Source organism: Nilaparvata lugens, chromosome 11 (assembly GCF_014356525.2).
Source record: "Nilaparvata lugens isolate BPH chromosome 11, ASM1435652v1, whole genome shotgun sequence".
In the NCBI taxonomy this organism is placed as follows: domain Eukaryota; kingdom Metazoa; phylum Arthropoda; class Insecta; order Hemiptera; family Delphacidae; genus Nilaparvata; species Nilaparvata lugens.
The window spans coordinates 38,893,064-38,908,411 of record NC_052514.1 but is presented as its reverse complement, the minus strand read 5'-3'; the positions used below and the strand labels follow the sequence as shown (position 1 = coordinate 38,908,411).

General features: G+C 35.3%; 2 protein-coding genes across 3 annotated transcripts in view; both read right to left on the bottom strand.

Annotated features, from left to right (window-relative positions):
• Window positions 1–7,806, bottom strand: part of LOC120353487 (lipase 1-like) — a 28,381-nt gene extending 20,575 nt beyond the window's left edge. Inside the window, exons 1-4 of the mRNA XM_039437301.1 lie at window positions 7,771–7,806; window positions 5,729–5,927; window positions 3,595–3,709; window positions 1,810–2,054 (exon numbers count right to left, since the gene is read on the bottom strand). Coding sequence (XP_039293235.1) covers window positions 1,810–2,054; window positions 3,595–3,709; window positions 5,729–5,927; window positions 7,771–7,806 — 595 coding nt within the window. The remainder of the gene's footprint in view (window positions 1–1,809; window positions 2,055–3,594; window positions 3,710–5,728; window positions 5,928–7,770) is intronic.
• A 1,079-nt stretch (window positions 7,807–8,885) lies between these two features.
• The window catches only part of LOC111057731 (probable tubulin polyglutamylase TTLL2), a 41,266-nt gene continuing 34,803 nt past the window's right edge, over window positions 8,886–15,348 (bottom strand). For both annotated transcript variants that reach the window (XM_039438412.1, XM_039438413.1), the window contains 3 exons: window positions 14,879–15,155; window positions 13,355–13,557; window positions 8,886–10,863 (listed from right to left, as the gene is read on the bottom strand). In XM_039438412.1, the coding sequence (XP_039294346.1) occupies window positions 9,949–10,863; window positions 13,355–13,557; window positions 14,879–15,155 (1,395 nt within the window). In that variant the 3' untranslated portion in view covers window positions 8,886–9,948. The remainder of the gene's footprint in view (window positions 10,864–13,354; window positions 13,558–14,878; window positions 15,156–15,348) is intronic.

The following is a 15,348-nucleotide window of genomic DNA, read 5'->3' as shown; positions in this document are numbered from 1 at the left end:
GTGTTGGAGGCGAATGCTCAAAATGAAATGGGCTGACAGAGTTACGAATGAGAAGGTATTCCAGAGGGCGGAAGAAAAGAGATCTCTTCTGAATTTTCTCAGGGACAGACGACATTCTTGGATTGGACACATAATGAGACACGACGCATTCACGTCAAGTATTCTGGAAGGTATTATTATTGAACGAAAATCCTAAATAAATGCTGCAAATCACCCCGAAGACCTCTGCTACTGCAGACATTGACAACAGGCTAAAAGCTAGATGGAAATTCGATGAGAACTACAATCCAAAAATTCCATCTATTCCGGAAGGTACAGTTGATGGACAAAGGGGTCGTGACAGACCCCGGCTACAGTATTCAAGACGAATGACGAAGGATCTGGGTGATATAAACTATATACAATGGAAGAGAGTAGCAATGGACAGATTTAGATGGAGCGCTGCCAACCAATCAAATGATTGAGCTGTAAGAAGAAGAAAACATTTTGTCTCAGCTTCTGTATTTAATTTTTTTACTTTACTTGCCCTATTACCATAGGTAAGGAAGGTATTGCTTTCCGAAAAAAATAAGGTACCCCAATTTCTAAATTTCTATACTTTTCAAGGTCCCCTGAGTCCAAAAAAGTGGTTTTTGGGTATTGGTCTGTATGTGTGTGTGTGTGTGTGTGTGGTGTGTGTGTGTGGTGTGTGTTGTGTGTGTGTGTGTGGTGTGTGTGTGTGTGTGTGTGTGTGTGGTGTGTGGTGTGTGTGTGTGTGTGTGTGTGTGTGTGTGTGTGTGTGTGTGTGTGTGTGTGGTGTGTGTGGTGTGTGTGTGGTGTGTGTGTGTGTGTGTGGTGTGTGTGTGTGTGAGTGTGTGTGTGAGTGTATGTGCGTCTGTGTACACGATATCTAATCTCCCAATTAACGGAATGACTTGAAACTTGGAACTTAAGGTCCAATACTATAAGGATCCGACACGAACAATTTCGATCAAATGCAATCAAAAATGTCGGCTAAAATGGCGAAAATGTTGTCAAAGACAGGTTTTTCCGCGATTTTCTCGAAAACGGCTCCAACGATTTTGATTAAAGTTATACCTGAGATAGTCATCGATAAGCTCTATCAACTGCCACAAGTCCCATATCTGTAAAAATCTCAGGAGCTCCGCCCCATCTATGCAAAGTTTGATTTTAGATTCTCAATTATCAGGCTTCAGATACAATTTAAACAAAATATTTTAAGTGGAATAGATTGAGCATGAGAATATCCACAATTGATGTTCAGTAACATTTTCACCTAAAATTAAAAATAATTTCGAAAATCGAGAAAATGTGATTATCAATTGCAAACTGTTGCCAAATGTTGATTCTATTAATGATTCACTATGAAGAGATAGCAGAACCCGTGGTCTCCAGCGTTATTGCCCTGTCACCAGCTGGCTCAAATCTTTGAATAGTAGACTTGAGATGCGCGGGAACACTAGCGTCTGGTGATCAATTATCATAACGGTAAGGAAAGTTTTGTGAGTGCGCCACACCAGATTTTGTTACTATAATAAGTATAATAAGTCATATATTATTTATTTATATATTATATATTATATATTATATGATATTATTTTATATATCTATATATTATTATTTACTATAATAACTTATTACTATAATAAGTTCACGGAACTCATTCCCCACACCCGTTGTCTTTGGTAGACGTATTCACTATGTATATTTTGTCTCAACTTCTGTATTTACTTTTTTTTGTGAATAGAAATTATTTGATGGATAGCTATAAATTTCAAAAATCTGTGGGTCCACTCACTATTTGTGAACGCAAGTAGTTGTAGATAAGTGATTCATCTTTTTTGATCGCAAAACTCCATCCTGCCATTCTCACAACAGCTGATATGCCAACCATGGAATTTATCTTCCTATTGTAGCTGGGAATCGTTGAGGTCAGCACAAAGAATGTAGAGGTGCCCATAGAATGTCCAATGTAATTCAGACGTGGGTTTCTCGTGTACTTCAGTATATAATCAATCATTGCTGGCAGGTCTTTTCTTCCAATGTCATCAAAACTGGAAAATAATATTGGTAAGATTATTGACATTTTCAAAAATAAGCTTTGATGGATTATCTATGAGAGACTGGGAAGCATAGGTCTTCGAAAACCTATGAAAAGAAGATGTGTCATATCTTGACACCTACTAAGACACGCCTCCAAATTCCCCCTACTCTCTCCTGATTGGTCGACACTTCCAAGTGACTGTTTTCGGATTCGGCCACTAGATAGCACCATGTGCTGGGTCGATTATACATTCCTATTCTCCTCTGTTAGTTGATGATGTGGTGAGGATGATTAAGAAGTTTATGAAGAAGAAAAAGAAAAAGAAGATGAAGAAGAAGGAGAAGAAGAAGAAAAATGTTGGAGAAAGTTGAAACGAAAGAGAGCTGGCATCAAGAAAAAGGAGGAAGAGAAAGAAAATTGAGGTGGGGAGAGGAAGGAGGAGGAGGAGGAGGAGTAGGAGTAGGAGGAGTAGTTGGTGGAGGAGAAGGATGAGGTGGAAGAGGAGGAGAAGAGGATGAGTAGGAGGAGGAGGAGGATGAAAAGAAGAAGAAGAAGGTGAAGAAGAAGGAAAAAGGGGTGAAAAAAATGAAGAAGAAGAAGATGAAGAAGAAGAGGGAGAAGAAGAAGAAGAAGAAATAGAAGAAGAAGGAGAATGAGTAACTCATTTTGAGTTGGGAATATGAGAAAGTATGGAAAGCAAGAAAATGTCAATAATACTGTAAAAACTTCTACTCCTGCGAAACATGTCTTATCGATGTAGTCTAATAAAAACTAAGGCCCGGTTGCACAAAACCCGACTAAATTTCAACCGTGATTAACTTCACAAGAACCAAAAAAGAGTTTTTGAAAAGTTGGCTTCTCTGATTGGTCCTCCAGGAATAAAATTAAAAATTTAACCCGATTTTGTGCAACCGGCACTCAGAGTAGGTAGAACAAACTTACAAGGAGGACAAAATATGAATATTGTGAGGTCTACATTATAATCACAGTGAGGAAAGATAGGGAGCATCGGTGACGATTCTCTGCCTGCCACTGCCTTCTATGGAAGATTGAGTTTTGAAGGTAGCCTACAATCTAACTTACAAATGAGATAAAATGGGGGATATTAGATAAAACCAGTGTCATCCAATGTAGAATGGATAAAAACAACTTAATAGAGAAGTATGATTCAAGATGAATTTGAATTGTGAGATAAGTTTGATAGAAAACGTTGAGATTGATAAGTTTTTCCTTTTCTATAAAAGTAAAGAATAAAATTAAAAATTTAACCCGATTTTGTGCAACCGGCACTCAGAGTAGGTAGAACAAACTTACAAGGTGGACAAAATATAAATATTGTGAGGTCTACATTATAATCACAGTGAGGAAAGATAGGGAACATCTGTGACGATACATATACTTTCAAGGTTATTGAAACTTTAATTTATTCAATTAACTTGATTTCAAGTATTCAAAATCGCTCATTCAATTTAAGCGTTCAAAAAACTTGATTTCAAGTGAACTTGACAGATGTAAACCCTACTTAATTAAGAGATCAAGTTAAAACAAACCTGTAATTCCAGAACTGTGGCTCATTTGGTGACAACCATTTATGCATACGGGAATAGCTATTGCCTCTGAAATTACCAAGCCACACATCCCAGTTGTCTCTTGCCAAAACAAAACCTGCAGATTAAATTAATAATAGCATTGTTATATGACAAATGAAATATTATCGGAAGAATTTAAAAATAGTCATACATTTTCAGGGAATAAGGTGTTAAAAAACAGGATTTCCTGTGGCTTTTCAATGCTCTGCTTAGGTAAAACGAAGTTATATCTATGTCTCGTACCGTATGGAATGTATGAACATTGGAAGTGAACTGATTTTACATAAATCAAGTTTTGAAAAATGAAGATACATGCCACAGTCATTCATTATTTTCAGATTTGTAAATCAAGTTCTACAGGATACATTGTTTTTCATAATACAAATTGTTCCAATAGCTGGTTTTTGCCAAATGAGAGCTTCTTTGCAGCACTGGAATTACCCACACACTTGTATCATAACATAAATGAACATGGAAACGACCAAAATATACAGTATCATTGGAAGTGAACTGATTTTAATTTTCCTTGAAATAAATCAAGTTTTGAAAAATGAAGATACATACCAAATCCGTTAATCATTTTTAGATTTGTAAATCAAGTTCCACAGGATACATTGTTTTTTATATTACAAATTGATCTGATAGCTAGTTTTTGCCAAATGGAAGCTTTTTTGCAGCACTGGACTTGTATCATAACAAAAATGAACATGGAAACGACCAAAATATGACGTAGACTCACTGTCTGAATATATTCCTAGAAGCTCAACTGGTTTCAAACGTGAAGCATCTATATCAACTGCAGGTTCCAGTGTGAACATTATTTTTTCAGTTTTACTCTTATTTACAATCAGAGAGTTAGCCTCATACCAGGCTTTAGCTTGTTTAAGTGAATATGCCGAACAATAATCCATTAAAAGACTCTCCGAGCAGAAGAGTCTTATCATCAGAATAGTGTCAGATTTATGATAAAATTAATGGTTAGTCTCTGAGACTAGTTTCAATGACGATGAACAGGAGAAAAAATATTGGAATAATAAAATTCCTCAAGTATAAACCATGATTGACCGAAGCGAAGCTGAGGTCTCAGTTTCGACTCGATCGGCTTTTGTCTGTTTGTTTGTACTGCAGTTATTGTCCGATTCGGATGAAATTGAGTATGCAAGCTCTTTGAAACAAGGCGCAGAAACGTATGGGTAACGATTTTTGATAAGACCTCTGGTTTTTTTTGTAATTAAAAAAACCGTAGACTAATCTCTATCTAGAAAGGTTGTGTCTTTGAAGATACAGCTGAATTGCTGTATCTTAAAAGACACAACCTTTCTAGATAGGAACCTGCTCATACTTTATCGCGATTTTTTGTTAGGAGCACATGGTGGCCGAGTCAGTTAGACCGTGGCTTCTCACACTGTGGGACCAAGGCTCAAATCTCGTTCCTACCAATTTTTTTTGCAGATGATACTAATAAAATTGTTCTATCTTATTCTAATAATATATCATTATTAAATAAATTAGTATGATTAGAGAAAATAATTGAATTGAATCATCTTATTATTATTATTATCAAATTGATTTATCAAATTAATTGGATAAATTATTTCATAAAAATCTTTATTGTATTGGAGTTCAATACTGCAGTTGTAGGAAAAAAAATTGTATGTAAAGGTATAAAGGTTAATTTTTTTGTGTAGTTGAGAAGCTGATATTGTGGTAATTATTCATATTAAATGAAAAAAAAAAACAAGAAATTTCCAGAAAACCACATATTTATTGATACTTAGAAAGACCAGTTTTGCTGATCACACCATTGTCAATCTCCGATAAACTCTGATAAAGTCCGAAACCAGTCGTTCTAAGTATCAATGAATATGTGGTTTTTTGACAATTTCCTAGTCTTTTTTATTTAAAAGGTAGAATTTGTATTTATTTTATATAAAGGTACCTCCTTGATAAGTCCAGTGTCCCTTCAAACAGTGTCTCTAGCACTTTCAAGGGAGAAAATAATACAATATACTGTACTTGTAATGGCCCTTCTTATTCGATTGAAAGTTGAATTCATGAGCGAGGTCTACTGTTCGCAGTACTACTAGTAAATTACCTGTAGCATCATCCTTGACAAGGAAACAGTCGGAGGACATCAAAAAGCCATGCTGGAGTAGAATTGGGAACCGCCTTCTGGGTGAACCTGTGTTATTTTCTGCTGACGTGACAATTCTGAAAAGTGTGAGAATGTATCCGTCACGTGTTGTTACTCTGTGTGTCTCACTCTGAAAACCGGCAATTTTGATCCTTTCATCCTGAAAAATAGAACATTTTCCCACGATTCTTTCTGGAATAGAACGAATGAAATAATGAAATTTGTGAGTTCTACTATTATTTTAAATTACTAGTAAAAAAACTAAAATAATTGCTTTAAAGAAAAATCTATATATATAGAAATGAATGTTTGTTTGTTCGTTAGTTTGTTAGTTTGTTAGTTTGTTAGTTTGTTAGTTTGTTAGTTTGTTAGTTTGTTAGTTTGTTAGTTTGTTAGTTTGTTTGTTTGTTAGTTTGTTAGTTTGTTAGTTTGTTAGTTTGTTAGTTTGTTAGTTTGTTAGTTTGTTAGTTTGTTAGTTTGTTAGTTTGTTAGTTTGTTAGTTTGTTAGTTTGTTAATTTGTTAGTTTGTTGATTTGTTGATTTGTTAGTTTGTTAGTTTGTTAGTTTGTTGGTTCATTTGTTCCCTATAGACTCGAAAACTACTTGATAGAACGGCATGAAACTTTGGAAATATGTTGTGTTCATATTGGGGATTGTTTCTGACCAGAAATTCCATTAGGGGGGCTAATTATAATTATACATTAATTCATTTTACAAACATATGTTTTCGAAATTGTCGGCCGAGCGGCTAACATAGAACGGGAAGATCATCATGATTCAAGATCATGACGTGATAATAGGATTTAGCATCTAAACTCACCAGTTGTAATAAACACGTCACTGTGATAGAATTGTTTACTAGTATTTAAACGATAGTTTCAAGCACATAGGAAGTCCGTATTGAGATGTAAACGAAAATATTGATTATCTGATAAATTTCATGATTCACCAAATAGGCCTAAGTCAAGTGTGACATGGGATACATTGACTATTTGGCGGTACGAAGTTCGCCGGGTAAGCTAGTACCCTAAAAGATCGAGGATTGTGATTGACAATAAGGTGCTGGAACATGTGACTGAATACACATATCTTAGATGAGACATAGGTTACAAATAAGAATTGGATACTGAAAAGAAATAGGGAAGATCCAAATGATTTATGGGAATATCAGCAGGACCTTGGTCATTAAAGCTAGAATTATGAATTTTTTAGAGTAATGGCAGCTCCAATCCTCTTCTACGGCAGTGAATTGTGGGTGACAACAGGTGAGTGAAGACAGTCGAGATGAGACTTCTTCGCAGAACCGAGGGGTGTGATAGGAGAGATCATTTCAGAAATGAGGATATGAGAGGTGAGTTAATAATATATTTAGTCTGAATGAGAGAGTGGTACAGTATCGGCGTAGATGGAAGGAGCATGTCAAAAGAATGACTGCTGAGAGGTTTCCTTTAAAAAATTTCAATTATCAGCCAGTAGGCAAGAGAGAGAGGTTGGCATACCACGCAAAAGATGGCGATAATATCAATATCAAATTGACCATAAAATAAGATAGTTAAATATAACTATAGTGAATGCTTATTCATTATTCATTGAAAAAAATTATCACAATCACTACATTCTAATTTATAATATTTGTAGAAGCCCCTGGGTTGAACTCGCTCATGAACTGTTGTATTGATTTCTGAGATCCACAACTTGTAATTATTCGGAGTTGGTGAGAATTATTATGGAAACAGCTAAATATATCTTTTACAGTAGTAGGTCTCATGGGATTCCTATTCCAATTGAAGAAACTTTCTGTCGCTTCAAAACATTTGTCCGCCATCTTGGATCCAACTTCATTTTGAATCCAACTTCATTTTTCCAAATGGAAAAGATTTTATGTGTTTTGTTTTACTTCTATAACTTCGAGGAATATTGTACCATGTTGAAAGTAGACTATATGTTTATATGTATATGTTTTTCTTCACAATAACGATATTTGAGATGAAGATGTTACTTACCGTTGTCAAGTAGGGTTGTTGACTGTAGCATACCATGATAAGAGCATACAAATATCAATAGAGTATCTAATTTTATCGAGGAAATATCAATTATTATTAATTCGTTCATCTCGTCATTTCAATAGGTACTGGATTCAACGATTACAAGAAGACATCTGTAAATCTAGCTGCAGACATTTACACCGCCGGTATCATTTAAAGGAAATAATCTTCATAGAACTTTGAAAAATACAGGAATATTCAATAATTATTATAGTTGGGAAATAGTATTCATACATAACAAATAGTACATTGAGGGAATATTAGAGAATGATCGAACCGGTTCATGAATATAAGTAGGTAGTGCATGAGTTCATAAGTTAATAAGTCCATAAGTTCATGAATATAATAATCGTGGAGAGATCCGATCAGTTGGCTACAATGAAATAATCATTGGAAAAGCCACAAAAGATTCAACTATTACAAAAATTCATCCAATGTCATGTTTGTAAGGGAAATATACAACAGATTTTTATGGATTTTCTGATCATTATCTTGCTTGGTATGACCAATAAGCATGCTATTCTCTCACTGAGCTATCAAGTGATTCACAGTCAACGACCTTGAAAAAATGTTATTGTTTCACTTTACATGGATTAAGTGGTGAATGATAAATACATACAGTAAAATAGAATTAATTCAGTAAAATAAATTTCTAGAATTTATCAGGTATATGTTCCTAGATAATAAAATGCTTTTTATAGAAAACGCTATGCTGCTTTCATGAAAATAAATGTTTCAAGAGAATATATAATTTAATGTTTTTTTCTCCAGTCTCAAAGCTCAGACAACTTTTCTCTTTCAGGTCTACTTGGAGAAATCAATAAATACTTATAGTTTCAAATATGATTCAATTTGTTGTATTTGTTTACGCCGTTTCTCTATTTCTCACATAGAAATAGAAATATTTGGGCTATATTAGATTCATTTTTTTCAAAACGACACGTTTCCATAAACCCAATTGTACTTTTCTCTAGAGAGATTATTGATTATCATCATGATAAATAATTTCTCACAGAATGCGTCATGATTCAATCAATTTTTAATTCCATTTTTCTATCATAATTCACAACTTCTTACATTATTGCAATCTGGAGGCCTATATTACTGTATCTACAACCACTCCTTCCCCTTTGTTTATACCTACTCAACTAACTTTCATTTTATTTTCAGATTCACAATAAATTAATTTGCTATTTACATTATTTTTTAATTCACTTTATCCTTTCTCCACATATATTCTCAATTCCTATTCGTTACTCATCTCTATATTCACATTTATTGAAAAAAACAAGGATCAATGAAACTATTTTAAATTCCTTCTCTATTTACATAATATTATTAGTTGCTATAATTTACATATCTAAAATTCTTTATTTATTCCATATTTACAATTAAAATTAAACTCAATAAAATCTTCCTCGATACATACAGTATTTCAAATTTTCAAAACTCACTTTTACAAACTCACTCGTCATACAAACATTTTTATATTTTCTATCAATAAAATAGATTTTTCCAAGACTCAAAGTTCAATTATATTTTCAACAGAGTTCATATTCTAATTCCTGAATCTCATTCACTCCATCGACTATCTATTGATTCATATCAAAGCTTCTCTGATGAAACGGGTATGAATAGAGAAAACCTAGGAGGATGAAAATAATTTTCAGCAGGAAAAAGAGGGTAGCAGAAGCAGAAGTGAGAGGGGGGAGTTAGTAAGGAAATACAAACGTAGAAGATGGAGGGAGTGCATAGATGCCGAACATAATAATCTGATATAATTCATTTGATTGTATGGTATGAGATGTTGTGGTACTTCTCCATAATTGAAAGAATAAGACGTTGATGTTGTCAATACCACATTAAAACGATATAATTCATATAAACACATCTAGTTTTGAATACTCATGCCGTTTTAAAGATTCAAAAGTTGAGTGAAATGGCATGAGTGCCCAAGAAGTCAAAACTTGTTTTGTTTATGAAAAAATATGAAGAGGGTAGCTTCTATTATAATTAAACAATTTAAGTAGCCCTAGCAGAATACTTTACTAAAAATAACAGTTTTTGTGGGCTATATACATATTTTCAATTTCTATGGCGTTGTTTATTGTTTATTACAATACAATTCATAAAATATTATTTATTAGGCAGCCATAAATCACACTTGAGCCCCAACAATTTTGCCAACTCATCATTTCGGCTCTCATCGGTGCCATTCACCTGTTTCTTGAACACTTCTTTGGCGCATTTCAGATGTTTGTTCATGTTAATCACCACACTACGAATTTCCCTATCACTATACACAGTGTGCCCCGAATCATGTCCGTTTTCCCACAAAACAGTCCTGCCAACCCTGTTTTTGTCCCCTAGTGGATAAACCCGCATCCAGTCCCCCTCCTGGGCGGGGGGGTTGTCCCAGTTCCGGCCGTTACCCCACATCACCGAAGGCGAGCTGCGGGGTTTCCGAGCTGTCGTGGAGGATTTTTTCGAGGAAATGATCTCGTTGATGGTTTCGTTGGCACTACTGTCTCCACTGTAGTCGTCTCCGATTGTCACAGTTGGCAGCATTGAGGTAACCTTGGCGGATTTGATCTGACGTGTTTTGACACGGCCGCTGGTGGTAGCGCTGGGATTTGCTGAGTTGGCAGTTTTCCTGCGGCTGACTGCACTACTCCCCCCTCCGTTATGTACCGTAGCAGTCTGCTGTTGTCTCCTACGCCATCTGTTGGCCATTGTGACAACTGTCAACGTTGTCTGAGAGGCTGATCTCGGTTTCACCACTCCACTACTACTTAATTTCTCCTCCACCTCCTCCTTTTCCTCCCCACTCCTCACCACCTCCTTTGTGGTGTCCAATGGTGGTGTCGTGGTGCTCTCTGTGGTGTTGAAAGTGGTGCAAGTACCACACACACCGGCCGACCATATGGTGAACAGTGAGAGACCCGTACAGCATACGGGAAGTCCCAGAAGGTCGAACATGTCATGTAGCATGGGCTTTTTTACGGCCGGGTCTACATCGCAGTGATTGCCTAGTGCTGGACTCAGATTCACCTGTAAAAATATCACAAAACAATAATTGAATGATAATTACATAAAATGATATCACAAGTTCACAGACATTCACTAGCCCTCTTCAAGAGGAATTGTACAGATGGAAAATAATTATTATCAAAAGTTGTGAAGTTGTGTTTCTTTTTTGGCTCAAAATCTTGCAAAATTACTCAAAAATTTCTAATTTGTAGAGATTTGAGTAAAATTTTGTTTTTAATCAGTCTTTAAATATCAAAATTCAAAATTTCTAGTTAGTCATTAGTTTTGAAATGGAAATTGGACTTTTTAAAGTTAAAGTGAAATCTTAACCTTATTCTTTTTTGAAACTTTTATTTGTCAAAATTTGGGAGAAGACAGCTTTGGGCTATGCCTGTTGTCTTCTCCCAATCATATAATATTTATTATAATTATGATCTGTGATTGCCAATGAAATAAATAAAAAGGAATTATTGTTCTAACACTCAGAACCGTACAGGTATGGACCAATATTATAGATAACACTAAAGTCCAAAATTTAATATGACGAGGAGAGACCGATTAATCTTCCACAATTTGAAGCATGGACAGAGTAGTGGAGAGGAGTAAACATGCTGTGCACAATTGGATGCTAACACAAAAGTAGGGAGAATGCTGTTAGTGGAAGTATTTGATGAAGGAGAGAGCATCGGACTTCTCTGTCTTCGAGAGAGTGCCGTGTAAAAAGTAATAACTATAATTATTATTTAAGGGAAATCCTAAAAAAATGCTGTAAATCACCCCGAAGACTTCTGCTACTGTAGACATTGACAACAGGTTAACAGCTGGATGAAAATTCGATGAGAACTACTATCCAAAAATTAGTTGCCAGCCGGGAATCGAACCCGGTACCTCCCAATTGCTAGTCAGGAATGCTCACCCTAACACCAAACTGTTAACCCTGTTGTCAAAGTCTGTAGTAGCAGAAGTCTTCGGGGTGATTTACAGCATTTATTTACGATTTTCGTTAAATAATAATTATTATATATTAATTAGCATTTGAATAAATGCATTCTCTATTTAATTCCATCTGTAAAGTAATAACTCTTGGACTATAGTAGTCTCGATATTATTATAATCACGACTAGTTTCGGATACTCATGTCATTCCCAAGTGTGAAAGGTACTATAGTGATTTCTATGAACAAAGATAGAATAAAATAGATGAATAGGTGAATAGATTTATATGATTCAAGTAGCCCTATTAGAATACCCTATCAGATTTGGTTTGAGGAGATCCCCTGTTTTTCGGTGTGGGATGAGCAAAAGTTGAAATGAACCAACTGTTTATGCCTGACTGCTGTATTCCCAATTATGAGATTATGGCGAGTTATGCTCTTAACAGCTGGCAAAAACTCAGCTGGTTAATCGAATGTTGATGAAATTACAGGGAGCTATGATCTTGATTCAAACAGCTGGCAAAAACTCAGCTGGTTAATCAAATGTTGGAAGCGTCTTGATCCTGTGGAAGATCCAGGTATCAACTTGTGAGACCCTGTGACTGAACTGACTCCTCGCACATTATTATAATATGAGCACCGTGCTCTTGGTTCTCCTGTAACATTTGAGAGGTGGTCTGCAAACTTGTACTACAGAATTAATAATAGCAGAGTTAATTATAGGAGTTTTCTTCGCTTGTACTTATGAGCCCTCAAATCACTAACTGCTAGTTCGGAAATTGGTAGAGAGACCCTTACAAGAAATACACTGTTTTGGCGCAGAACTATAGTCTCCAAAGTCCTAATTTTTCGTGTAGTCCAGTCTCCTACTGTTAAAATGTCAGTACTACTCTGTAAAAAATTATGGTTATTTTCTCTTTTTTATCTCTTAATAATCAACGAGGGACATTTTATTATCAATTCATATTGGTTCAAAAAGATTAAACAACTATCTCTTCATTTCTTTTCTAACATACTTCATATAAACACGTTCCAGGATTATACCACGAATCAATTTGTGACTTTTAATATGAATAAGATTAAATCAATTCAAACTGTTGATAGAAGTGAAGTGAATAGATGGAAAGGTTTATCACTACATCATCTCTGATTATCCATGAAGATATAGGATGAGATTAAATCAATTATTATTATTATTGATAGAAAACAGATGGAAATAGATTGTAAGTTGCATCTGTTCAAATGCTTAATGATGATTAATTATTATAAAACCAAATTCCAATTGAATGCTGTAAATCACCCCGAAGACTTCTGCTACCGCAATAATATTGACAACAGGGTAAACAGCTAGATGGAAATTCAATGAGCGCTACTATACAAAACTTATTTGTCAGCCCGGAAATCGAACCCAGTACCTTGTAGCGCTAATCGAATTTCCATGTAGCTGTTTACCCTGTTGTCGATATTATTGCAGTAGCAGAAGTCTTCGGAGGATTTACAGCATTTAATTGGAATTTCGTTTAAATTATTGATAGAAGAGATAAAATAGTTTGAAAGTCGAATGGTGGGGAATAATACCTCTAACAACCAGGGCCGAAGGGCTGAGTCCACGAGCACATCAAATCCGTAAAACTCGAAGCAATTGGCTGAGGCTGGCACGTTATTGAGCTGACTGACCACTGTCAGGACAACCAATGAGAGGATGCGTTGCCATAGCAACCAGTCGTCCATTCCTGATTGGTTCATGTAGTAACGCAGCTGTTTCAGGCTCCATTTGCAGCCTGCCAATCACAACATTGCATTTCAAATTTCCAACTAAACTAAAATTCAGTTTGAAGAAATCCAGTCTTTAGTGTAAATTATAACGATTGATTCAATTTTCCAACTTCAAAGAAGTTGGAAAATTCTAAACATAGAATGCACTGCAGTGATCTCTCATCATTGGGAGAGTTTTAATGTTATTTATTTTATCCAAATGTTCTAAGAGTTTTGAATAATTTACTAGTACGCACAATATGACTTCATTCTGGTGTTTCATTACGAAGGGGGTTATGATTCCTTTCATTGATAGCTTTTGATATACTATCATAGATAAACAATAGCGTAAGTAGATATCCCATGATATAGGGCGTTTATGTCGCAACTTTTACTGTTATCTCAAGCCGATAGTCCACGTAGTTCTTTCCAGTGAAGCTGTGTGACGCTGGTAGTCTCTCATACTGTGCCCTTCTTACACTCTCACCCCAACAAAACAGTAGAAAACCGACAGTAATCGATAATAATCAAGTTGAGATAACAGTAGAAGTTGCGACATAAACGCCCTATAGCATGGGATATCTTACTCACGCTATTGTTTATCTATGATACATTACTTGTTCTAAGGGCTTCGGATAAATTGATTGAAAACCTCAACCATGAAATACACTACAGTGATATCTCATCATTAAGAGAGTTCTGATGTGATCTGTTAAGAGTTTGATCTACAGTATCTACTTGCTCTGAGAGATTTGAATAATTCACTAGTACAAACTGCACGACCTTATTTTTGTCTCTCATTATCGAGAGGGGTTTGATGCCATCTAGGCTACTGAGAGTTTGTTTAATATACTGTACTATACCACTGATCTTGTTCTAAGAGTTTTTAATAAATTACTTGTATGTACTATACGACTTCAGTCTGGTTTCTTATTATCGAGAGCGTTTTGATGCCATTCACAAAGAGTTCCCTCAATATATATATACACTTGTTCCGAAAGCTTTGGATAGATTGCTTGAGAATCTCAACCATGAAATTAATACACTACGGTATGATCTCTCATTATTAGAAGAGTTCTGATGTTTTACAGTACAGTAATGGAATCTGTTAACTTTTTGTGTAGTTGAGAAGTTGATAATGTGGTAATTATTCATATTGAATGAAAAATACTAAGAAATTGTCAAAAACCACAGATTTATTGTATACTTAGAAAGACCGGTTTCGGTTATTACACCATTGTCAATCTCTGATCCAAGTATCTATTGAGCTATCTAATAGGAGTTTCTTTCATCCAGTTGTTCTGAGAGTTTTGAATGAAAATATCTTGACGATATTTAATCGTTTACCTGCCCCAATACGATCCTTCATCTCGGTGTACCTCGGACCCATCTTGTTGAGCGAAGTGTTGGTGAGATGCGCGAACGGATTGTCCAAATTAGAGAGAGAGAACTTGTCGGTGCTGAAGCGAGCTAATCCCTCGCGATAGAGATAGATGACCGGAGGATGGAACGAGGGCACACACACGTATAACCGGAGATCAAACTTGTAACCGCCGATTAGCAGTGGGTTTTGTACGTACTTTTGCACGACTGCGTTCGAGTCGTAGACGAGTTCGCTTAGTTTCTGAAAAGTTAAATATAAACTTCAGTTGAACTACGTTTAAACAAATTAATCAACAATCATCTTTCATACATTTTTCATTCTTTATTGATTCATACAATAAGTACATCATCAAAATGATATGTAGAGAAAAATAAGATAACCTTGTGCTATTCCTCTCCCAAATTTAGATAAGGTTACAAATGGTCCAAAATAG